General features: G+C 36.4%; 1 protein-coding gene and 1 long non-coding RNA gene across 2 annotated transcripts; both read right to left on the bottom strand.

Moving 5' to 3' along the window:
- Nucleotides 1-556: 556 nt before the first annotated feature.
- Nucleotides 557-11,913, bottom strand: LOC110448965. Its single transcript, XM_021495502.1, has 11 exons — nucleotides 11,242-11,913; nucleotides 10,499-10,650; nucleotides 9,991-10,175; nucleotides 9,554-9,705; nucleotides 8,530-8,667; nucleotides 7,610-7,737; nucleotides 7,146-7,314; nucleotides 6,671-6,816; nucleotides 5,778-5,893; nucleotides 4,653-4,776; nucleotides 557-1,349 (listed from the first exon to the last, which is right to left on the bottom strand). The coding sequence occupies exons 1-11, from the start codon at nucleotides 11,856-11,858 to the stop codon at nucleotides 1,087-1,089; spliced, it is 2,190 nt and encodes a 729-aa protein (XP_021351177.1). The 5' UTR covers nucleotides 11,859-11,913; the 3' UTR covers nucleotides 557-1,086.
- Nucleotides 11,914-20,950: 9,037 nt separating this feature from the next.
- On the bottom strand, nucleotides 20,951-22,236 carry LOC110448956. Its single transcript, XR_002462801.1, has 3 exons — nucleotides 22,146-22,236; nucleotides 21,319-21,447; nucleotides 20,951-21,121 (listed from the first exon to the last, which is right to left on the bottom strand). It is a non-coding gene; the product is annotated as an uncharacterized LOC110448956 (long non-coding RNA).
- Between the last annotated feature and the right edge of the window lie 4,374 nt (nucleotides 22,237-26,610).

Genomic DNA, 26,610 nt, shown 5'->3' on the forward strand with positions numbered 1-26,610 from the left:
TATTGCTGTATACATGTACCTATTGCTGTATACCTGTACCTATTATTGTATACCTGTACCTATTGCTGTATACCTATACCTATTGCTGTATACATGTACCTATTATTGTATACCTGTACCTATTGCTGTATACCTGTACCTATTGCTGTATACATGTACCTATTGCTGTATACATGTACCTATTATTGTATACATGTACCTATTGTTGTATACATGCACCTATTATTGTATACCTGTACCTATTAACTTTTTCAGGCTTCATATCCACATAACTTGCACTTCTAGCTTTCTTCAACACCAGAGGAGGAAGGTGTGGCATGCGCTCCTCATTCTGACATTATAACTTTGTAATTTTTCACACTTACAGTAATTTTAGAGATCACAAGCTGAATTTGTTTTTATTAAACTTCAAAATACTCATCAAAGTCTTTAATGAGATCATGTTGTAAAGGAAAAAAACAAACAGACAGAAAGAGTGAAATGTTATTGTAACTACAGTAAATTTACTTTATGTTGATGTATTTACACTAAGTTAATGTAAATATTGTATGTTAATTTATATTTTGTATGTTAATGTAACTACTGTTTGTTACAAATGTGTAATTGTAAATATATTATGAGTTGAATGATTTGGTTGCTTGCAATGAAACGCATCAGAGATTTAATAAGAAAAAATTATATTTGCATAGTCTGATGAAGGGAGGTAATTTTCATTATAATCTTATAGCTTTGCACCTCACTTAGTCAGCACAGTGCTCACTTATATTGTACACAAGACAGTGTAACACAAACTTCATCCTTAAAACTTAAAAGGTTGAATAAATGCAATTTAAATCAGAAAAAAGATACATGCAAATGCAGAACAAAACACATACAAACTTAAAATAAAATAATTTTGACAATAAAAAATAAATAAAGGAAAGAAATATTTAAAAATTACTTGAATTATATTTATCTTAGGAATACAGACATGTTTATTTTGAGTGATAATCATAACATATTTTCAATTCTATGATTTGTTTCAAAAGATCTTTCAGTGCTACAAAAATATTTCAAAGTAAACATTAACAAAAACACTGAAGTAATTTACAGTTCCCTATAATACACCAAATAGGAGTACATGATGATGATTCCAGGGCTGTGTTTGGGGTTGGGGTCTGTCCCATTGTACCATCCAAAATAAGACAAAGAGTTATCTGTCCCTGGTGACGCGAGCTGGTCTGTGACATCAATCACCCATGGCAACACGTTCTGTCCATCACACCAGCCATTTCGGCCATAAAGCCAGGTACCATGCTCGTTTGGCTCCACTCCATACGGCACTCGATCTGCACATCCAAGAGGAGTACCTACATACACAAATACAACAAAGGGGATATTTATATATATAAACATGCATCAATAGAAAGTGTCTAAACACTAAAACACATGTCAACAGAGGGGTTCTCTAAACACATAACTATGTGTCAACAGGGGATATCATAAACATATGTCAACAGGGGATATCTTTAAACACATAAACATGTGTCAACAGGGGATATCTATAAACATATAATCATGTGTCAACAGGGGATATCTTTAAGCACATAAACATGTGTCAACATGGGATATCTATAAACACATAAACATGTGTCAACAGGAGATATCTTAACACATAAACATGTGTCAACAGGGGATATTTATAAACACATAAACATGTGTCAACAGGGGATATCTTAAAACACATAAACATGTGTCAACAGGGGATATCTATAAACACATAAACATGTGTCAACAGGGGATATCTTAAAACACATAAACATGTGTCAACAGGGGATATCTATAAACACATAAACATGTGTCAACAGGGGATATCTTAAAACACATAAACATGTGTCAACAGGGGATATCTATAAACACATAAACATGTGTCAACAGGGGATATCTATAAACACATAAACATGTGTCAACAGGGGATATCTCTAAACACATAAACATGTGTCAACAGGGGATATCTATAAACACATAAACATGTGTCAACAGGGGATATCTTAAAACACATAAACATGTGTCAACAGGGGATATCTATAAACACACAAACATGTGTTAACAGGGGATATCTATAAACACATAAACATGTGTCAACAGGTGATATCTATAAACACATAAACATGTGTCAACAGGGGATATCTATAAACACACAAACATGTGTTAACAGGGAATATCTATAAACACATAAACATGTGTCAACATGGGATATCTATAAACACGTAAACATGTGTCAACAGGGGATATCTTACACAGAAACATGTGTCAACAGGGGATATCTTACACAGAAACATGTGTCAACAGGGGATATCTTGAAACACATAAACATGTGTTAACAGGGGATATCTTTAAACACATAAACATGTGTTAACAGGGGATATCTTTAAACACATAAACATGTGTTAACAGGGGATATCTTTAAACACATAAGCATGTGTCAACATGGGATATCTATAAACACGTAAACATGTGTCAACAGGGGATATCTTACACAGAAACATGTGTCAACAGGGGATATCTGACACATAAACATGTGTCAACAGGGGATTTCTATAAACACATAAACATGTGTCAACATGGGATATCTATAAACACGTAAACATGTGTCAACAGGGGATATCTTACACAGAAACATGTGTCAACAGGGGATATCTTACACAGAAACATGTGTCAACAGGGGATATCTGACACATAAACATGTGTCAACAGGGGATATCTTACACAGAAACATGTGTCAACAGGGGATATCTTTAAACACATAAACATGTGTTAACAGGGGATATCTTTAAACACATAAACATGTGTCAACATGGGATATCTATAAACACATAAACATGTGTCAACAGGGGATATCTTACACATAAACATGTGTCAACAGGGGATATCTATAAACACATAAACATGTGTCAACAGGGGAAATCTATAAACACATAAACATGTGTCAACAGGGGATATCTTTAAACACATAAACATGTGTCAACATGAGATATCTATAAACACATTAACATGTGTCAGCATGGGATATCTATTAACACATAAACATGTGTCAACAAGGGATATCTATAACACATAAACATGTGGCAACAGATGTGATATCAAAACACATAAACATGTGTCAACAGGGGATATCTATAAACATGTGTCAACAGGGGATATCTTTAAACACATAAACATGTGTCAACATGAGATATCTATAAACACATTAACATGTGTCAGCATGGGATATCTATTAACACATAAACATGTGTCAACAAGGGATATCTATAACACATAAACATGTGGCAACAGATGTGATATCAAAACACATAAACATGTGTCAACAGGGGATATCTATAAACATGTGTCAACAGGGGATATCTTTAAACACATAAACATGTGTCAACATGAGATATCTATAAACACATTAACATGTGTCAGCATGGGATATCTATTAACACATAAACATGTGTCAACAAGGGATATCTATAACACATAAACATGTGACAACAGATGTGATATCAAAACACATAAACATGTGGCAACAGGGGATATCTATAAACCCATAAACATGTGTCAAAGGGGATATCTTAACCCATAAACATGTGTCAACAGGGGATAGCTTTACACATAAACATGTGAAAACAGGGGATATCTATAAACACATAAACATGTGTCAACAGGGGATATCTATAAACACATAAGCATGTGTCAACAGGAGGAATCTATACACATATAAACATATGTCAACCGAGGATATTTTCACACATAATACGTTTCAACATGGAATTTTAATACACACATAAGCATATGCCAACAGATGGGAAATCAATACATACATAAACATGTGTAAACAGGGGGTATCTATACACACGTAAGCATGTATCAACAGACAATATCTTCACATACAAACATGTGTCAATAGGGGGAATTATTTCATATAAACATGTGTCAACAGATGGGATATCTTAATGCATAAACATGTGTCAACAGATGGGATATCTTTACACATAAACATGTGTCAACAGGGGATATCTTTACACATAAACATGTGTCAACAGATGGGATATCTTTACACATAAACATGTGTCAATAGGGGATATCTTTACACATAAACATGTGTCAACAGATGGGATATCTTAATGCATAAACGTGTGTCAACAGGGGATATCTTTACACATAAACATGAGTCAACAGGGGATATCTTTACACATAAACATGCGTCAACAGGGGATATCTTTACACATAAACATGAGTCAACAGGGGATATCTTTACACATAAACATGTGTCAATAGGGGATATCTTTACACATAAACATGTGTCAATAGGGGATATCTTTACACATAAACATGTGTCAACAGATGGGATATCTTTACACATAAACATGTGTCAACAGGGGATATCTTTACACATAAACATGTGTCAACAGGGGATATCTTAACATATAAATAAGAGTCAACAATAAGGGGTACATACATGTACATAAACAGATATCAATAGAAAGGGGGAGCTGTTTCATTTAGATAAAGTGTGCTATACTTTTTTAATTCTATGTCAACTAGTTATATGTACCATTAATTCACTGTTAAACACTTTCAGAATTAGCCAAATCAACACACAAAAACTGTAAGACATATAACAACATTACCCGCATTACTAAAAGTTATATTGTTTATGTGGCTGTTGACTTTAAAATGATGAGAGGTCACACAAAATTCTCCACATCCATTTTCATCACTGCCATGTCCAGTGATTACAGCAAATATCTCCACCTTAAAACACAACAAAACACAATATGTAGAAACTATATATATCTAGGATAAACTGACATAGATGTCACATTTATACTGCAATTACCTATTTTAAATTCCTGAGAATAGTTCAGAAAATGCACTTACTAGAAATTTAAATCTTCAAAAGATGAATTATGTCTTGGAAATGTTATTGTTCATTAATTCAAATCAACAATTATTTCATGTTAATAATGGATAATAGAGCACTGACTCATAACTTGTAATTATTTGTTACACAGAAAGGCAACACTGTGTAAATAAGGAGCTATATTTATCCTGCAATAAGCCAAGGGGGCCAACACATAAACTCTGACTCAAAGTAGGGGGTGGGCTTATTACAGGGCAATGAATAACCTCTGACTCAAAGTAGGGGGTGGGTTTATTACAGGGCAATGAATAAACTCTGACTCAAAGTAGGGGGTGGGCTTGTTATAGGGCAATGAATCAACTCTGACTCAAAGTAGGGGGTGGGCTTATTACAGGGCAATGAATTAACTGACTCAAAGTAGGGGGTAGGCTTATTACAGGGCAATGAATTAACTCTGACTCAAAGTAGGGGGTGGGCTTATTACAGGGCAATAAATAAACTCTGACTCAAAGTAGGGGGTGGGCTTATTATGGGGAAATGAATAAACCATTTGTTTGCATTTCTTCTAAACTGCTATAGATATGGGTGGGCTTATTACCAGTCATGGGCTTATTGTTGCATAAATTAGGTAACACAATAGCTAATCACTACAGGACCAACACTGTTAGGAAAAACTTACTTGTCATATTACACCTGTTCTCCAAGGAATCAGTAGTGTCTAACCTAGCTAAATGTTTGGTTTATACAGATTGCTGCATTATACAGTGATTGATAAGGACAGGTTATGATGTTATCGTGTGGAGTAGAAAAAGTTCTATATAAAGACATGTAAGCATGTAACTGTATATGGATTAGTTAGTGTCTTATAAAGAGAGGATACTGTGTATTTTACCTTTTTAATATCATCTGGTACTGTAAACATGTATGGCTTGAAATGCGAGTTGTAAGTTTTATCAAAGGTGGCTCCAGGTTCATACAGCACTGTGACCTTCTCAGGATACAGTTCACCTACAAATAACAAATATATATATATGTACCTCTGAAACAATGTTAAAGAAATAAAAATTCCAATAATATTTAGGACTGTTTATATATGGCCTGATGAAGGAAAGTGAATCTCTTGCTAATTTACATGACATTTTTCACCATTCACTTCATTTGCACTGGCTCACTTCCATTCATCAAGCCATGCAAGTGACAAAATACTCATTTTCTTCCTGTAAAATCTGATCTTTCAGTAACTATATGATTCACAATAATCAATAGATTACTTGTAGATTACTAATGTTCCAGCCTTCTTATAATGTTGTGTATTTGTAACTTGTGCATTCTTCCTGACAAACGTTCAGCCTTATGACCATATAAATATCTACAAAATTTCTACATAACCAATTTGGACATTCAAATGCTTCACTGTCAGTATATGTATTAAATCCCATTAAACATGTAAGGTATAAATTCCCTTAAGTTGTAAGTATAAAATCCTATTAAACATGTAAGGTGTAAATTCCATTAAGATGTAAGTATTAAATCCCATTAAACATATAAGGTATACATTCCATTAAGATGTAAATATTAAATCCCATTAAACATGTAAGGTATAAATTCCCTTAAGTTGTAAGTATAAAATCCTATTAAACATGTAAGGTGTAAATTCCATTAAGATGTAAGTATTAAATCCCATTAAACATGTAAGTTGTAAATTTCATTAAGATGTAAGTATTAAATCCCATTAAACATGTAAAGTGTAAATTTCATTAAGATGTAAAACCTTTTACATCATACCTGATGCCCGAGGTTGAGAAAATCTTAAATTTAATGATGGCTTCCAAGGCATTGCCCACGGCTCTGTCTTCATGTTAAACACACAAGTAGAGCTTGTGAGGAGGGGAAGAAGTGGGGACACATCTGTCATCCAACGGCCAATCCTCCTGTGGAGCAAACAGTTGCAACATCCAGAGAGTGTCATTCCAAAAACCACAAAACAAAATCAGGAGTGTAGTTAATACAGTAATAGATTACACTGTATATTCACACAAGTCACAAACAAAGAGTACATAGCTTCTTGTCTGAAAACCAAATTTGTTTTTTTCTTATCAACTGATTATGAGACATTTGACCTACTAACTTTTAAAAGCTATATTAAGCATTAAGTATGGCATGATCGTACTAAGATAACGATGTTAATCAAAAACCAAATCATGACAATATGTCCCCCAACCACCAACACAGAGAAAACATAGTTTTGATAGTGTTGTACCGTCTGAAGGCACTTATCCAGCGTCCCAGCTCCATACCGCAGAGCGGTGACCCTGGGTCACAGCAAACATACAGGTTGATGGTGTGATCCCAGTGAGGACAGTCTGTATCCATGGTACCTGGACATGAGAGGGACATGTCCAACTCCATCTTGGAAAACTTTTGCAAATCTGTACAGAAAAATATCTGGAATAAGGCAGGTGCTGCTCAATGTCAAAAATTCTTGTTTAATGACAAAAATATTCTGAAACCAAATAATTCATCGAAATTACCTTCATTATATTTAGTCACAAATTTGATTCATCTGAATATTTTCTGGAAAACAATAAGTCCAAAATAGTGAAACAATCCATCTACACTAATGAAACAATTAAACACAAAGGCCAAATTTTAACATTACAATAATTAATATACATCCAGGCAGAATCCAATGCAGAAAGTTTGTATTCATCATGAATCATTTACCTGTTAAATCCGGCAATGTGATGTTAGCGACAACACCGTCTTTCCCTTGCATTACCCGCTCTGTGAAGATTTCGACTGAGGTAGCCGGTGTGTGTAATCTTTTGTCCAGCTTATCTCTGTACTCAAACCTACAACACACTTCTTTAGTCAAATATACAATCCATACTCTATTCAATCATACAATGCTCAAGTCAGTTAAAGTGTCCTCAAATGCAAGTGACTAAATGGTCAGATGGTTTTACTATTTTATGTATATTCCTCAATGAACATATCTTCATTTCCAAGGGGAAGAAATCGTGTTTTAAAGTCATGTGTAAAATTGTGATTTTATGAGAAATTACTGTATACGCTCTGACTATGACGGTTCCCATGAGATAAGAGAACTGTAAGTATAATTTCAAACTCCTAGTAGCAGGATGTATCACCATACAAATAGATATTCAGCTAAAATTAGATTAAATCAAGACCTGAAAGCAAACATAAATAGATGAGTCATAATTTATAATACCGTAAAACCCCATGTAATTTGCGCACTATTTTTCAGAAATTTAATACCTAAAGTGGTGGGTGCGTAAAATACACAGGTATAGAAAATTTCAAGTTTTTTTCAGGAAAAGATCAACGATTCTGAGAGATCGCCATCTTGGATTATTTCCCTTGGTACACGGAACTCTAAGACAAATGACGATCAACAAATTTATTTATGTCCAACGTTAATAAAAGATACATAATGTGTTGTTATGTGAGTTTATGTGAAAAGTATTATTAAATAGGTAACCGTTAACAAAAAAAGTTTGGCCAAATTCCTATATGAAACAATTAAGGACAGGTAAGTTTCAAGTGGAAAGTTTTGCCAGAAGGATGTACTGTATATATTAGCCCGAGTGTCACATGTTTCCATCCTGTTACTATATACTTACCACTGAGCCTGCCACACCAGAAAGTCCATCGATGGATACAGGAACCAGCCCACTTCCGCCAGTGACCCTGCCTGGTTTATCGCCAGGAAAAAATTCTCAGATGGAGTATTTTGGAAACTGATGTTAAGCTTCTCAGTTCTATGGAAAAAGATACAAGCAATTTGTTACCTCAAATATATCTGAACAATGAAAATAAATGATGGTGACTAAAATTTACTTGAACCAATGACAGGTCAAAAAGAGCCAACAGTGTGCCTGACTGTACCCCCAATGTTCAATATTTTTAGTAACAGTGACGTTAACTTTGACTTTTAAAACTTTAAAACACTTATTACACATCTTCATATAACAGAGTATCACCACATCAAATTTCAAACAGAATAGTCTTTTGGATTCTGAGAAAATCTCTGGAAACGACAGTGTGGACATACAGACAAGATGGACACCATGCCTACCTACTTTATATACTACGGTATAGATATACTCCAATATTATCTGGTATAAGCATACAGTACTACAGTAGGGGATGTTACACACCTCTCCAGTATATATACTGGAGAGGTGTGTAACATCCCCTACTGTAGTACCGTATGCTTATACCAGACAATGGTGGAGTATAACAGTGTATATACTGGAGAGTCGTGTAACATCCCCTACTGTAGTACCGTGTGCTTATACCAGACAATGGTGGAGTATAACAGTGTATATACTGGAGAGTCGTGTAACATCCCCTACTGTAGTACCGTGTGCTTATACCAGACAATGGTGGAGTATAACAGTGTATATACGGGAGAGGTGTGTAACATCCCCTACTGTAGTACTGTATGCTTATACCAGATAATATTGGAGTATATCTATACCTACTTTATATACTACGGTATAGATATACTCCAATATTATCTGGTATAAGCATACAGTACTACAGTAGGGGATGTTACACACCTCTCCAGTATATATAATGTTATACTCCACCATTGTCTGGTATAAGCATAAGGTGCTACAGTAGGGGATGTTACACACCTACCCAGTATATACACTGTTATACTCCACCATTGTAGCTGGTATAGACAATGGGGTATTACACTGACCACCATTGCAGGACAACTCCTGTATACTTTCAGTTTTATTAGCAAACACAACAACGCCAATGGCCCCTGATCTCTGCATTGTTTGAACCTAAAATAAAAGGGAAAATACAGTTAATTATCTCATCATTTTACATAATATTTTTCAAAAGGTGAGGAAATCGCAAATGATCAATATTCTTATATTTTTTCTTAGTTAAATAACAAGAGACAAACTATGACTGTACATATTTTTCAAGAGGATAGGGTTGGGATAATGTATATCACCTTCCCCCACCCCCTTCTAAATTTTGAAATTCTTCCTTAAATAATACTACTAAGGCACCCCATACACATGGTTGCTTAAAAAAAGAAAAAACACTGAATATATATTTACCTTTTGGAAAAAGGAACATTTTCCCGAAGCAACAAGAGCTATGGATCCATTGACAGCCTCCACACTGTTACAGCCAGTCTCAGCTCTAACCAATGACACTGTCTTGTTTCCAAACACACTCTGTGGACTTGGCAACCAGTCATATCTGGCATCCAATCTCTTACTGACAACAGGAAATGGTGATGCTTTAACAGAAAGAGAAGCTTCTTTGAATAAACATACATAATTAAATTGGCTCATTTACATGTAAGACTGCATGGACATTAATTCCACTGATGTTTTCATTATGCTTCTTCAAACAGGACTCAGAATTACATTGTAGAACATTTTATTTTAATAAGATTGGAAATTCACAAATCTCAGGAATGTTCCTCCTGTTCATCCAATACATCATGTGTTCTTTTTAAATAAAATAGTCATTGTAAAACATCATATTTATAAACAAAAAGCCAATCTGTCAGTCAAACACCTGTTTATACAGTGGTAGTTAGTTCACTTTAGTTATTACCGTCAGATCGGACGACAACCTGGTCGTAGCCACAAAGATGGTCAACACAATGCCACTGGCTCAATGCGTCTGGGATCCAATTGCCAAGTTTGTCTAGTGGAACAACAGAAAAATGGATCCTCTTCATCACAACTGAGACGTCTGTACTACTCCTGTAGAAACAAGCGATTGCAATGAAGGTACATATTATGAGTGTAAAGTACAATTTTTTCACAAAAGTTGACCATAAAATTAAATCTCAAGAATTCTAATAACTGTTCATTCACTGTCATTCAGAGTGTAAGGATACATATTTGTATTTTGTGGAAGCAACATAACACAATGAAAAATAGACCACTTTCAGCAATTGTCTTATCATATACCTCTGTATACATGTATGTACATCTACACACTGAGGGGTAAAATTAGAGAAAAACTTTATAATAATGCTAAGCTAACAATATTTCCAAGTTCCAAATATCAAAATCATTGATCTGAGAAAATTAACTTTTCATTAAGTACATGGTATAAGACAATTACAAAATTATTTAGTCACAAAATGAAAACCCATTGGATTACAGAGGCCTTTTTTCATAGTTTAAATATTTTTTTTATTTCCCCAGCATATTTTTGGAGGGATATCAGGGTTGAAATGAGGGATTAAACCTAGACATATCTACATGAGTTGATCAAATCCATGTCTACAACATATATAGAAAAACAAATGGTCAGTAGCTGCCTCTACACATTTATAGACAACTTACATACTGGCCTCTCTTGTCATTGTTTGGAGGATACGGTCCCTCATCCACATGGCCCCATAAACATCATGTATCCCAGCTGATTTGGGGATAAAAACAAAATGTATCGAGTTCAAAGCTGTGAAATTGACTATGGGCTTCAATCCTTCGTCCGATGTCCACATACATTCAAGAAAACCCGACTGTGGATCGAATACGTGAACAATCATTGAAGAATTTGCAAATGTTTGACTAGGATAAACAACCTTTCCATAGAGTCCCCAGATGATAAAAGGCGACGCTGGGGTGCCTGGTTTATAATCAATGATTTCTCCGTCATTCAATGTTCTTGTCTTCGACCCTAAATGCTTAGAGTTGGCTTTATAAAAAGCTAAGTTTGCCTTTCCAACTGTTGCCGACCACGTACTTATCGGATGCGCTGTTGCCAGTGTTGGAGGAAATTTACCCACACATTTGCTTGATTTCGCCTGCTTCACTGACACTCCAAACGTATCAAATATTCTTACGTTCGTGTGTTTATGCTTCACATGCATGGTATATGCTTTCGGAATGATAGTAGAAACAACAGCAATGTGCACAAACAGTATCGAAAACAGTAGCGGGATGTTTACGTCTACCATTTTGGATGGTCACATGATCATGTCTCCTCTAGATTTGTCACATGATATTTTACGGTGTAACCGAAATCGGAAACTTTCGGCACTTGCCGTTGAAAATAAAGCACCGAATTTTACCACATAAATAAAACCTGAGGTTCCATTGGTGATACAATTTCATTTATATGCTACTGCTATATAATGCATTTTTACCACCATGTTTCACGATGAATGGGTGATTCCGATAACAATTTCAGGAGTCGGTAGAGTTATTTCCCTTGCACCGTTGACCGCACGCGATAATATCGACGATAAGAACCAAAGACCGAGTTTTTAGCACCCAATACATTTCTTGCTAACGAGCTATTCGATTCAAAATATTTAGTTGATAATACGTTAGAATTACAATAACAATGATGAACAAAAAACTAAGAAAAATGAAACAATATGTGTATTATTAAAAGGACTCAAGACCATGCACATGCACAGGAGCACCTATATTTATATGATCACTAGGGGTGTCTATTTTACCGAAAGTTGATTTAACCCCTAAAACATGTAAAAATTACGCTAGACACCTTAGTTTAGGTCCAAATATAGCCGTAACAAATTATCAGGTCCCTGTGCTCAAGACAGCACGACCAGCCTATATCAGTTAGGTTAACCGGTTGTGTACATTGCTTTTCCTTTCTTGCTAGTAACATCCCTGCACCAAACCTGCAGTATAATTACATGTCGCTGTTAATTTGATATTCAAGAGCTAGTTCCATAGAACTACTCGGTAGTGAAGCGGACGTAAAACCTATCCATCAGCTAGTTCCAAACACCATAAGTTCCGTCTATATATAAATGTCGACTGCTGAAGACAAGCTTACAAAACTGGGTTTCCAGTGATGGAGGTGGATGAAGACTAGAAGAAAAGTTTTTTTAGATTGCCATATTAATTATTATTCATGTAGTGTGCATTTATGTGTTGCTGTCCCTAACCCAGTTCTCGGTATGGTGACATAGTATTACCTTATAGTTCTAAAAAAAAAAAAAAAAAAGTACTTGTTTTTATTAAACCGATCTCTCTGACGCCTCTAAATAATGTTCAGTATATTGAACGTTTTAGAGTATCCTGTTAAAGTTGAACTTTGATTTGTCATAGATTTGCATGGCAGGTGTGGTCAATGATGTACCTTTTCATGGCAGGTGTGGTCAATGATGTACCTTTTCATGGCAGGTGTGGTCAATGATGTACCTTTTCATGGCAGGTGTGGTCAATGATGTACCTTTTCATGGCAGGTGTGGTCAATGATGTACCTTTTCATGGCAGGTGTGGTCAATGATGTACCTTTTCATGGCAGGTGTGGTCAATGATGTACCTTTTCATGGCAGGTGTGGTCAATGATGTACCTTTTCATGGCAGGTGTGGTCAATGATGTACCTTTTCATGGCAGGTGTGGTCAATGATGTACCTTTTCATGGCAGGTGTGGTCAATGATGTACCTTTTCATGGCAGGTGTGGTCAATGATGTACCTTTTCATGGCAGGTGTGGTCAATGATGTACCTTTTCATGGCAGGTGTGGTCAATGATGTACCTTTTCATGGCAGGTGTGGTCAATGATGTACCTTTTCATGGCAGGTGTGGTCAATGATGTACCTTTTCATGGCAGGTGTGGTCAATGATGTACCTTTTCATGGCAGGTGTGGTCAATGATGTACCTTTTCATGGCAGGTGTGGTCAATGATGTACCTTTTCATGGCAGGTGTGGTCAATGATGTACCTTTTCATGGCAGGTGTGGTCAATGATGTACCTTTTCATGGCAGGTGTGGTCAATGATGTACCTTTTCATGGCAGGTGTGGTCAATGATGTACCTTTTCATGGCAGGTGTGGTCAATGATGTACCTTTTCATGGCAGGTGTGGTCAATGATGTACCTTTTCATGGCAGGTGTGGTCAATGATGTACCTCTTCAAGGGTCTTTATGTAACTCTTTCCTTTGTTCATGTATTGCCCTAGTTTTATCGATTTGGCCTTTTCAGATTTTCGAATGTCTTTTAGTTACGCATTTATATCTTTTCATAAGCAGGAAGGCTACCTTATATTGTCTTTTGAGTAAAGGTGTATCTCTGAGTGTCCAGACTATCCAGGTACTACCCTGCTAACACTCAAGAGCTCTTGAAAAAGGGAGGTTGCATTCCCCTTTGTGTGTTATCAACTCCTTGGATAGGGAAACCTTTATGTGTAAATTGTTCCTCTGAAAAATGAGAGGTTACCTTTTGATATCATCTGTCATATATCTTAAAATAGTGGTACATGTATGTGTGGATAAAAATTAAATTCTGACTTTCTTGGAAAGGTATTCTCTGAAATTCACATTTGAGGCCTACAGTCAGTTACATCTAGCCTGGGAGGGTGCGTGTCCTATGTAAACATAATATCATTGTAAGCAAAACTTTATGTTGGATATTTTGGTTATGGATACAGTTCTAGTAATCAAAGACAAGTAATTTCTCCGCCACGCCGGTCATCTAATTTCCAGTATTCATTACGAAAGACAATAACTGTTCATCCCACCCTAGGGTCCCGTCCATTCTGTATTCGTAACAATGTACAGTCCCGTCCTGTAATCGTCACAATGCACAGTCCCATTCCCTAATCGTCACAATGGACTGTTATACTCCACCATTGTATGACGCTACAGTCCCATTCTGTATTCGTCACAATGTACAGTCAGTCAGGGGCGGGTCCAGGTGAGGGCGTAATGGACGAAACAAAAAACAAAACAAAACTATGTAATCTGCTAATATTGTATTGAATATGGCAATTTATCTATTCATTAATTAAACACATAAACACCCTGACACTTTAACTATAAAATATACATGCTCCATGTCAGGAACCGTTACATTAGTGCATTTCACAATTATTTTATGTTTTTTAGCAATAAAAGGGTCCAATTTTTTTTCTTAACCATAGAACTTAATAACACTTAGTCATAGAACTTAGTAACACTTAGCCATAGAACTTAACAACACTTAGCCATAGAACTTAACAACACTTAACAATAGAACTTAGTAACACTTAGCAATAGAACTTAGTAACACTTAGCAATATAACTTAGTAACACTTAGCAATACAACTTAGTAACACTAAGCAATATAACTTAGTAACACTTAGCAATACAACTTAGTAACACTTAGCAATAGAACTTAGTAACACTTAGCAATACAACTTAGTAACACTTAGCAATACAACTTAGTAACAGCTAGTTAATATTAGAATACATCGAACTGTATCAAATATTACATTGTTTTTAAGATTTTATTACAAGAGATGACCCACTCATATGTAAGAATCAATTCAGGCATACGCCAATAGTAACACAGAAAATTAAAATATCATTTTTGCCAAAATAGGCGATTTCGGTGTGCCAACAGTAAGCACGAATCAGAAAGCATGAGTGTATTGCGCGGACGAATATATATCCACGAGTTCGCGGAGCGCTCGAGTGAATATATACGTCCGCGCAATAAATGAGTGCTTTCTGATTCGTTAGAAAAACACAAGTGTGTGGTCTTGCTTTTATCACATGCCTTCCGTGTTTGGTAGAGATCGATACAAAGAGTTTATAAACTTTGATATTTTTTGAAAATACCTGGAACTTTTCAGTTCGCCATGACAAGGGGATTCCCATAAAAAGTAGTTCCGGCTAGTGTATTGCACATGTGCAATACAGAATGTTGTATTTCATTATCTCAAAATTGCTTGTATTACTATAACAAGATTCAACAGGTATGAGATAAATGAATTGTTTTTGTCTTTTAAAGAGAGGAATTTTATAGGCTTTGCCTGTTGACAAATTCCTATTTTATGTAAAACCTATACAAGGAAATATTTTGAAATCATCACAATTCCGATAAAAAAAGCACACCCACGGGAATTATGATCACCAACGTGCGTGCAAAGCGTTGAGTGAAGTTCTGTGTTACACAGTATACGGGTTACATAAGGAATACACGAGTCCGGCCGTTGTAGTAGAGTTTAGTTGTTGAGATTATATAGCCAGTACACCCAGCATGACGTTGCCATGGTCATCTTTACCTACATGTATTGATAACCCTACTACTACGGCCGGACTCGTGCATTCCTTGTTTTGTTTTTGTGTGTTTGAATTGGCTAATTCACTCCAAGGGTGAATAAATATATATATTACCACATCCAAAATATCCCAAAATATGTTAGCTTGTGTTCTGTGCCGTGCACTCTCTATACCAAGTACCGACAGGGAACAGCGACGTACGCCATCTTCGCTCACACATTGTGCGATGAGCCTTGCGTATTTTGTAATTCTCTGCTCCCTCTTTTTTTATCCCTTCTTGTTATCGTGTATTATATTGAACTCATGTTTGCTGTTAACGAGTGTATGTTTCTTTAATCGTGTTTCCTATACTTAATGTAACAAATGGTTTGCAATAAAAAACATTATCAAAAATCAAAATCGGAGTTAATGACGCAGTATGATGCTTACATGTATGTAAATCGTATCATATTTTCAGTCGAATACCTCAAAAGACAAGTAAGGCGAGTTCGAAACAAGTATGGGTAAATTATTGTTGTTGTGTTATACGCAAATAATTAAATGGACGAATGAATGAATCATAGTGGGTTTTCTTCTTCTCATTTTTATAATAATTATATTCCGCTTGCGATGTACCTGAAACGCGTCTTTCCTCTGTACATCATATTCGTCTGTTGTTGGAGAACCTAATTTGTACAGTGATCATATATCAATTTCTCTCTCTCTTGACAAATTTAACTAAGCCTGAGGAGGGTGATCTTGTTAATAATGGTAATGTGAAATTTAAAAAGTTTACATGGAAACCAGAACTTGGGGTCACATTTTTACAAAATCTACAGGTTAATTCTCTGGTGCGTTTTAATGAACTTGATAATTCAATGGAGAACGAGGATCATAATGAAGAATCTGTTAATAGAGCGTCGGAATTGTTGAATGAGGCATTATCTGCATCTGCAGATCCTATTATGGCAAAATACAGTACAGGAGTATCAAATGTTAATCATTGTCAACAAAGACGGTTTACAGGCGCGTAGCTACCATGTAAGCCAATAAGCCCGGGCTTGCACATGATTTTGACAAGTATAGGTTTTCATGACGGTTTTTTTTCTTGCTGATACTATAAAGTGGAGTTTAAGTTTTGAATATATAGTATACATAACTTAGGTAAAAACCAGACAATGTATGTATGGAGGGTGTACAAAGCAATACCGACGGTTAATCTTCAGAATTACACTGGATCCACGTACATAGGTATATATATATACAAAAAATAGGACTTTTTTCTAGCGGATTAAAACGAGAAAACAGACATCAGGACGTGGGAAATGGCTCCTGGGCGTTCTAGAAAACATTTTTTCATGGTGGAGACCCCCCAGACCCCCCTTAAAGGGAGGGGGTCTTAAAAAGGGAGGGGGAAGNCCCCACCCCGAAGCGCGAGGCTCGAAGCGCGTAGCGTTCCGCAACCCCATGTCGGGCTTACACACGGTAAAGGGGCTAGCTACGCGCCTGGTTTATTCCTTGATACAACAAGGTATGTGAAGAAAAGCGCAGATTATTTTTTGAAACGTTGGATATTTATAGAGCAAAAGAGTCTGAATCCACTAGAATTAACATGGTGAGGGCCAGAAACATTTTTAAGAATGAGGCAAGAAAATGTCGTATTAGCTATGATCAGGAAAATACTAGTAAAGTATTAGTTGCTAATGAAAGAAATGGTAAAGAATATTGGAAAATATTAAAGAGGTCAACAGGTAAAATCACAGCAGTAAAGATAAACGCAAGCGAATTTAAATGGTGTTTTTTTCAATTGTTAATAACCCAGTGGATCCATTTTTTACACCAGATGAGGATATAATTGATTTTAATGCGAGATATGAAAATAACCATATGCAAGTGGTGTTTCAGTGCTTGAATGTTGACATTTAAATTGAGGAAATCGAAAAGGGCATAAAGCAGTTAAAAAATGGTAAGAGTTCTGGTCCTGACTTGATTATTAATGAGTTTTTGATAAATGGTAAAGAGTTTTTATTGCCTTATCTTCACAAGCTGTTTAACAAAATATTCAAATCTGTCATTTTTACAGAGTCATGGTCTGATGGGTTTATTTTTCAGACGTTGAAAACTTTAGGGGATAACTCTGTTGAGTGTAGTAGGAAAATTGTTTACAAAAACTCTAAATAATAGACTTACCGCCTGGGCGGAGGAACACAAGGTATATGTTGATGCCCAAGCAGGCTTCAGATCTAACCATAGTACGGTTGACAATATTTTTATCCTACATGGCTTAATTTCCCATTTTATTAACTCTAATACACAATTATTTTGTACTTTTATAGACTTCTCCAAGGCCTTTGATTATGTGATCAGGGACAATTTATGGTGTAAGTTGATCAAGTTGGGCGTCCGAGGAAATATGTTGGACATTATCAAGTCTATGTATAGTACTGTTAGGTCTAGAGTTAAAGTAAATAATGAAGTATCAGATGAGTTCATTTGCACTACGGGGGTAAGGCAAGGCGAAAGTCTGTCACCCTTTTTATTTGCAATGTATATTAATGATTTGGAGAGTGAATTAGTTGACAAAGGTTTTGAGGGAGTGTCGATAAATCTACTTAAAGTTTTCCTTCTTTTGTATGCAGATGATATCACAATACTCTCAGATACTGCTTTTGGTTTGCAAAAAGGTTTAGATGTTTTGTATGATTACTGTGAGAGATGGAAAATGAAAGTAAATGTGGGTAAACTAAAATCATGGTGTTTCGTAGGGGAGGAAGGCTAAGTGAATCTTCACATTTTTTTCTTGGTAACCAAGAGATTGTGGTGGTCAGCAAGTATTCGTACTTAGGTGTTGTATTCACAGCTGGAGGTGCTTTTTCTGAAACTCAAAAGACATCAGCGGAACAAGGCTCCAAGGCATTATTTCAATTAGAAAAATGGACAAGAATGTTTGTTGGATTGACTCCAAAGCATATGTGTTCTTTATTTGATAAACTTGTCAGTCCCATTTTATGTTATGGATGTGAGGTGTGGGGTTTTCATACTGCTATGGCTATTGAGAGATTACATCTGAAGTTTTGTAAAAGGTTATTGGGGGTTAAATCAACAACGCAGAATAATTTTGTGTATGGGGAACTCGGTAGAATGCCTTTAAGGTTCTTGAGATATAGTAGAATTATTAAGTACTGGCTAAAAATTGTATGTGGAAATGCAAATAATTTAGTGCAATCTGTTTACAATGTTTTATATGATCAATGTGAGATGCACAATGTTAATGATTGGGCAAGCTTAGTAAAAACCGTGCTTTTTAAACATGGTTTCGGTAATGTCTGGAATCTGCAGGCTGTTGGCACTATAAATATGTTTATGTGTCTGTTTAAAACAAGAGTGAGCGATGTTTTTGTACAAAACTGGAATGCTGAGCTGGCTGAGTCGTCTCGGGCTAGGTTTTATATACAATTGGATGACATTTTCGAATATAAAGAGTATCTGGATATCGTAAATGTACATAAATTTAGAATAGCATTGACAAGGCTAAGAGTATCATCACACCGGTGTGCCTCAGTGTAGAGGTAGGGCGATGACATAGACCTATTGTAATACCGTATGAGATGAGAAAATGTATATTTTGTGATGTTTTAGAAGATGAGTATCATTTCATTATTGAATGTAATCAGGTTTCTGAGGTAAGAACACCGTTCATTCCAAGAAGATACTAGGGAAAGATTTGTGGATTTAATTACATCATCTAATGTTGCAATTGTAAGAAATCTAGCAAGTTATGTTTTCAAGGCAAACGAGATCAGAAATAATATACTTTTTAATAATTAACTCTGGACGACTGGGTATTTATTCTGTACGTGTTTCTGGCAACTTTATCCTAAATTTTATATTTTTGTTACGCACATGGCATCAATAGTTATCTCCCATCGATCACATATGTAACACAACGGTTTTTAGGTACAAACTTTTAACATTATACAAACAATATGTAATTTCTCGATTGCTATGAAACACGTGGTAATGGATATCTGGTTGCCTAAATATGGGTAGATTGAAAACAAGTCCTCGCACCTGTCGCTGCACGTATGTGTATTATACCAATTACAAAAATATTTCTTTGTCCATGTTCATGTTCCACTCCACCTGTACCACCTATGTGGATTGTTATTATGTAATGCACAAAGGCATTTTTGCCTATTGCTTAATAAAATATATACAGCTGCTCACGACACATGATAAATAACTAGATCATCCTTGTCTGATTTTTTTTGTCTGGAGACGACAAATTCGTATGACTACTCTACACTTCTTATAAGTCGACATTCTATCGTATACAGTGCACGTGGCACCCTTGGGTTTACACAAATAAACCAAAGAAGGAATAATAATTAAGTTTTGTTTATTATATTTTTACAACAGTGTGGTCAACATCAAATGTTGAATAACATATTTTTTCCGAAATCTAAATATAATAATCCGACTTAATCTAAATTAATAAACCACAATCATATTTGTTATACAGTTTGTATCTATATTTCTTGTATTCGAAGCAGATGTATTTTAAGAGACAGAGACAGGGAGACAGAGTGACAGAGAGACAGAGAGACAGAGTGACAGAGAGACAGAGTGATAGAGAGACAGAGTGACAGAGTGACAGGGAGACAGAGTGACAGAGAGACCGAGTGACAGAGAGACAGAGTGACAGTGACAGTGACAGAGAGACAGAGTGAAAGAGAGACAGAGTGACAGGGAGACAGAGTGACAGAGAGACCGAGTGACAGAGAGACAGAGTGACAGTGACAGTGACAGAGAGACAGAGTGATAGAGAGACAGAGTGACAGGGAGACAGAGTGACAGAGAGACCGAGTGACAGAGTGACAGGGAGACAGAGTGACAGAGAGACCGAGTGACAAAGAGACAGAGAGACAGAGTGACAGAGAGACCGAGTGACAGAGTGACAGGGAGACAGAGTGACAGAGAGACCGAGAGACAGAGAGACAGAGTGACAGTGACAGTGACAGAGAGACAGAGTAACAGTGACAGTGACAATGACAGAGAGACAGAGAGACAGAATGGCAGGGACAGTGACAGAGAGACAGAGCAGCTAAAAATTGAGAATGACAACACACAAAGAAGGCTGGTTAATTTTTGCAAGGGCAGCTGCGGTCGCAGGTACAATTGGCTGGTCCGGTGCACCCTATGTTACAAGTGCACTCACCTACAATAGGACAAACGGAATGTATTATTTCCATAACAATTACATATAGTGGCTCCTAATGCTTGCTAGACATTCTAAACTGTTTTTACTTTAAAAAAATCCTATGATAAATTGCATAAATTTAACTTACAAATGTTTTAGATTGATTTACTTTGGCATCCGATATCAAAATGAATAACTAAAATAGTGAAACTTACCAAAACATTTGCATTTAGGAGCACACTTCGGACAGTTGCAATCATTGGGACATTTGCAGTTGCTCGGACCTCCACAGGTACATTCTGGGCCAGTTGTACACCGTTCACCAGAGCACGTCACAGTCGTACCTAAAATCCACGCACACAATTTTATAAGTCTAACTTTTAGAAAAAGAAAAAAAAAGTAGCAAACCTCAATTAGTCAATAAATATAGTAATGTTTTCTATTCCGACGCCGTCCACAAATCCTAATCCAGACGATTGTTTGCGCGAAACAGAGTCTCATTACAGTACCTGGTTAGTTATGTGAAACTGTCGGGACAGTTGGTGGTCAGTCAAGGCACACACGAGAGAAATCACAATTAAATGGGATATATGAATTTATAGTTCTTGCTGATATATCAGAATTTAGGAAACCCGTTAGCCGTGAAGTTCTTATTAATGACGTCAACCCTATTAATTTGCAAAATAGGTCAGAATGATTAGGAAATATCGCTAAATAGAATGTGTTTTTATACAATACACCCTGAGTTAGATTTTAAGATCGTTGTGGTGACAGATAGACCAGCTTAATAACAATGAAAAAAATGTAATAAACATAATAATAATCTACAGTTTGTGTATATCATATTTATTGTATGTATATAGTACCATTGGTATATCTTATACGTCCAGGGGCGTGGCATCGATACCTATCCAGCATTCTGTGATTAGTATATATATATTTATCAAGTGTCATTTGTTAACTCAACGCGAGGTGCATATCTTTCCATGACCTTAACTGTGTAATACTTTAACTGATAATACAATGTGCAACAATATCTTACCTGCAGACGACGACATCTTAAATCAGACAAAATTCTTCTAAAAATCGACGTGGAACAGGTGGCAAATGTTGCGTTGGTTATGTTCCTAAGGAAGGTGACGCCCTATTTATACTCAATGGCAATATAGACGGTACGTGTGCAATGTTTCACCTGTGTGCATCGCAGTGTTACTGTTGCCAAGCAATTACAACACCGTGTGCAAATACTTTCGTGTGTCACATGTTGCGCAATGGAGCAGATTCACAAAACGGCTTATGCACACTGACCCATTATATTAATTGACGTTTTTTGGGTGGGTTTTTTTACACGACCTCAGGTCCATTAGTTGAGTCGCAGTTGAGCCTGCTTCGACCTTAACATGACAAAAATTTAAAACTAGAAAATAAACAGATTTTGGACATACAACGTACCTTAGATAATTTTGAACAATATGCAACAGAACATGGGGTTGTAGTTGTATGTCCAACGTTTAATATATAAGTTTTAAAATGTCGAAGCTTGGGAAATTTCCAGTCTAGAATTCCCCTTTCGATCTCCTAATATGTTTTCACTACACTAACATTTTTAAACAGAAAAACAAAACAAAAACACTGATTGTTGTTGCTTCTAAATGAATCCACACCGACAAGGGAAAGTTCCGTCCCTGTAATTATATAGGCTCAAAACCAGATTTTCTACAAAACAGAAAATATTTTCTGCTATTTTTTGGTAATCTCGTTTGCAATTTATTTACTGAAAAAAATATGAGCTTTCCTATTTGACTAAGAAATGATTCATATGTAGATATATATACCTATCTATCCTGCTATACACGTATTATGTAGTCACGTGTCCATGAATGTTTTCATTCTGATAATGGCCCCATTTCGCGCACAACGAAGCACTCAGTATTTCAGAGTTAAATTAGTAATTCAGGTTCCATTTATCTGGTAGTACAGCGGAACGTGTGTTTACTGGTGCAAATATGTTTAAATGCTTGTATACACACGCTCAAATGTTTATTAACCTGCTCAAGGGATGCACACATGGGCCAAAAGGGTGAGCTATATAGGTCACAGTCCTAAGAGGTTCCTTTTAAATAATATTAAACAGAAAATAATAAGATGGGATGCTTTTCTAATTGCATCCAATATGTTTTTAAAGTTTTATATTATAATAATGGAAGCAAGCCCGTGTGTTGTTTTGTTTGGCCCCAATAGAAAACTATGGCCTCAATTACGTGACCTGGTCTTTTTATCTACAGGTGTCTTCTTGCAATAACAAGTACAAAAGAAACAGAGCATAGAATATGTGTCGGACACAAATCTCTCGCACCACCTGAACAGCGCTTGCAGTTACGGTTGTGTTTATTCATGTTTTTTAAAGGGTTACGCCTTACCTTGACGTATGCCAAGTACACAAAGAGTTTTGTTATTGTGAACAAGGAATAACAAATAACTGTCACAATTTGTTTCAGCTTTAAACCAGAACCAAAAAAACAAACATGGCAACGAGATATTTTAGTACATTGTATCACTTTTTGTGTTCAGCACCCATCACTGATAATATAAGCAAGTTCAGCACTTAAAATAAAAAGAAAAATCATTTATGAACATTTTATCATAGAGTATTAAGTTCAAAAGGAAATAAGCAAAACGTATTACCTATGCTGATCCTCTCCTTGCAGTGCGGAACAGTAAATTCACATCATATAGATTATATTAAACGGTGACCTTTTAAATATGTAATATGATATTAGTTACATTTGGGCAATACGTTTATCACTTACATGTACCTCAAATAGTGGTGCGAGAGTTGTCAGAAATATCAGTCAGCTGGTCAAACATAAACTGGTGGCCAGCACAGACCATTTAAAAACAAAAGGCCCAGAGGGCCTGTATCGCTCACCTGGATATCTAAGCAATCATGGCAAAATACTCTTCAAATGAGATCCAAGGGAACATGCCAGACCCCAATGCCAATTCTTGTAGTATGTCTGTATTATATTTTCCATGCCCAGCGTTATGGGGTGGGGATCTCAACTGTTTCCATGCTGTGACTCAGAAACTAGATCCCTAGGGTTGTGGCCAGACCCCAGGATCAATTCTAATATCATGACTGCATTCGTCTCTTTTTGTCCAGCATTTGTATTTATAGTCTTGGGGTGGGGATCTCAACCGTTTTAAAGTTATGACCCAGGGGTTAAGTCTGCAAGGGTGGGGCAGACCTCAGGGTCATCCTGGAAGCATATGTGCATTAATTTCTTTATACTCAGCAATTGTATATATGCATGGTTATAGGGTGGGGATCTCAACTGTTTCCAAGCTGTGACTAAGAAACTAGGTCCCTAGGGGTTCGGTCAGAACCCAGGGTCTATTATAATACCATGGCTACTTTTGTATGTTTGTATATATAGTTCTGGGGTATGGATCTCAATCGTTTCAAAANATCATGGCAAAATACTCTTCAAATGAGATCCAAGGGAACATGCCAGACCCCAATGCCAATTCTTGTAGTATGTCTGTATTAGATTTTTCATGCCCAGCGTTATGGGGTGGGGATCTCAACTGTTTCCATGCTGTGACTCAGAAACTAGATCCCTAGGGTTGTGGCCAGACCCCAGGATCAATTCTAATAGCATGACTGCATTCGTCTCTTTTTGTCCAGCATTTGTATTTATAGTCTTGGGGTGGGGATCTCAACCGTTTTAAAGTTATGACCCAGGGGTTAAGTCTGCAAGGGTGGGGCAGACCTCAGGGTCATCCTGGAAGCATATGTGCATTAATTTCTTTATACTCAGCAATTGTATATATGCATGGTTATAGGGTGGGGATCTCAACTGTTTCCAAGCTGTGACTAAGAAACTAGGTCCCTAGGGGTTCGGTCAGAACCCAGGGTCTATTCTAATACCATGACTACTTTTGTATGTTTGCATATATAGTTCTGGGATTTTAAAGAAGTTGCTATATTTCCCCTATTGGGCCCCGCCCCCAGCCCCCAGGGGGATCAGACCCACCATTTATACAAAATTTGTTCCCCTTCTCCCATGGATGCTTCTGACTAAATTTAGTCAAAATCTGCTCAGTCATTCATGACTAGTAGCGTTTTAAAGGAAAAGTTGACGGACGGACGGACGACTGCCGACGGACGCTGCGGTATGGCATAAGCTCACCATGGTCCTTCGGACCAGGTGAGCTAAACATTGGCAAACAGACTAAGAGTTGTGACAACATTTTTTAGAAATCATTTCTAGTTTGAAATTATCCAGTATTTCTAATATAACTCTGAATCATCTACAGAATACTTAAATTCATGTTGACGACCCGTGTTTGGAAACTAAGATTTAGTGGAATCGTATAACTCGGTACAGAAATGGAGTTAAGTTGTTTTTGGTTATTACACTTGAGGAATATGGAAGAAAGAGGTGATCACACTAGCAGAGCAATTATCAAGGTGAGAACCCGAATTCAAATATGACATGAGGTTACGGTACCTTTTTATTATCGCAGTGAAATTTGAGGACAAGTGAGCATATTGAGGAGTATGCACATATTAGATAAGTGTAATGCACACTACACCGTCTTTTAGGTTGGTATATTTGGGTCCTTTTATAAATGAGCTCTTGACACTGAACGTCATGCAGTCTTTTATATCGGAAATTTTAATTATAAGCGATATTGATATAGAGTCGCGATACGCCAGAAAATTTGTTTTAAAGGGCCAATAATACCTGTTCTTTTATGTCATTTGTTAAGACATTATATTGAGGTCGGGTGCAGTCAGGGGGTAAATCAGATATCAAAATAACTATTACAGCGTTCCTCTTTGTCGGTGGCTGTATTTTAAGTTCGCCGTGTATAAACAGATTCTTACTTTTAATGTTAGATTCGTAACCTATTTTGAAATATCAGCCATTAATCAGGCTGGAACGACATTTCCTTAACTTCTCTGGATCAAGGAAATTTCTTGATTTTCAATGGTTCTGAAGGCTGTAGAATTGATTAATTTAGCTTTAGAAAATACTGACAATGTCGTTGCCTATGTCAGTTTAATTTTACTTACCATCCATTTTTTCCACTATGTCAAACAGCTACTGTTTTATGGGAAGAATCTAGCTAATTATTCTAAGGTATTAATTTCCTTCGGCAAGGTCAGTGTTGTTGGTGAGTAATAACGTCTTCTTGAATGCACACTTTTAAAGTTTGACAATTCGTGTCAATGCGGACGGGAAGAGAACGCCATGAAGTATGGATAGATGTATAAGGCATCTAGTGATATTAAGAATAGGGGAATAATTAAGTAACTCCGGTTAGGGTATTTTCTTAACAAAATTTCAATAAAAGCTTATGTAGACGCGAATTTGAATTAAGATTTAACATGTCTTGATTTATGCCGGTTAATCTCCGTCGATGATATACATAGCAGCACCGCGGCGATGCTAAAGGATGCAAACCCTCCCAAAACACACACGCATACACTACACGCA

Source organism: Mizuhopecten yessoensis, unplaced genomic scaffold (assembly GCF_002113885.1).
Source record: "Mizuhopecten yessoensis strain PY_sf001 unplaced genomic scaffold, ASM211388v2 scaffold4403, whole genome shotgun sequence".
In the NCBI taxonomy this organism is placed as follows: domain Eukaryota; kingdom Metazoa; phylum Mollusca; class Bivalvia; order Pectinida; family Pectinidae; genus Mizuhopecten; species Mizuhopecten yessoensis.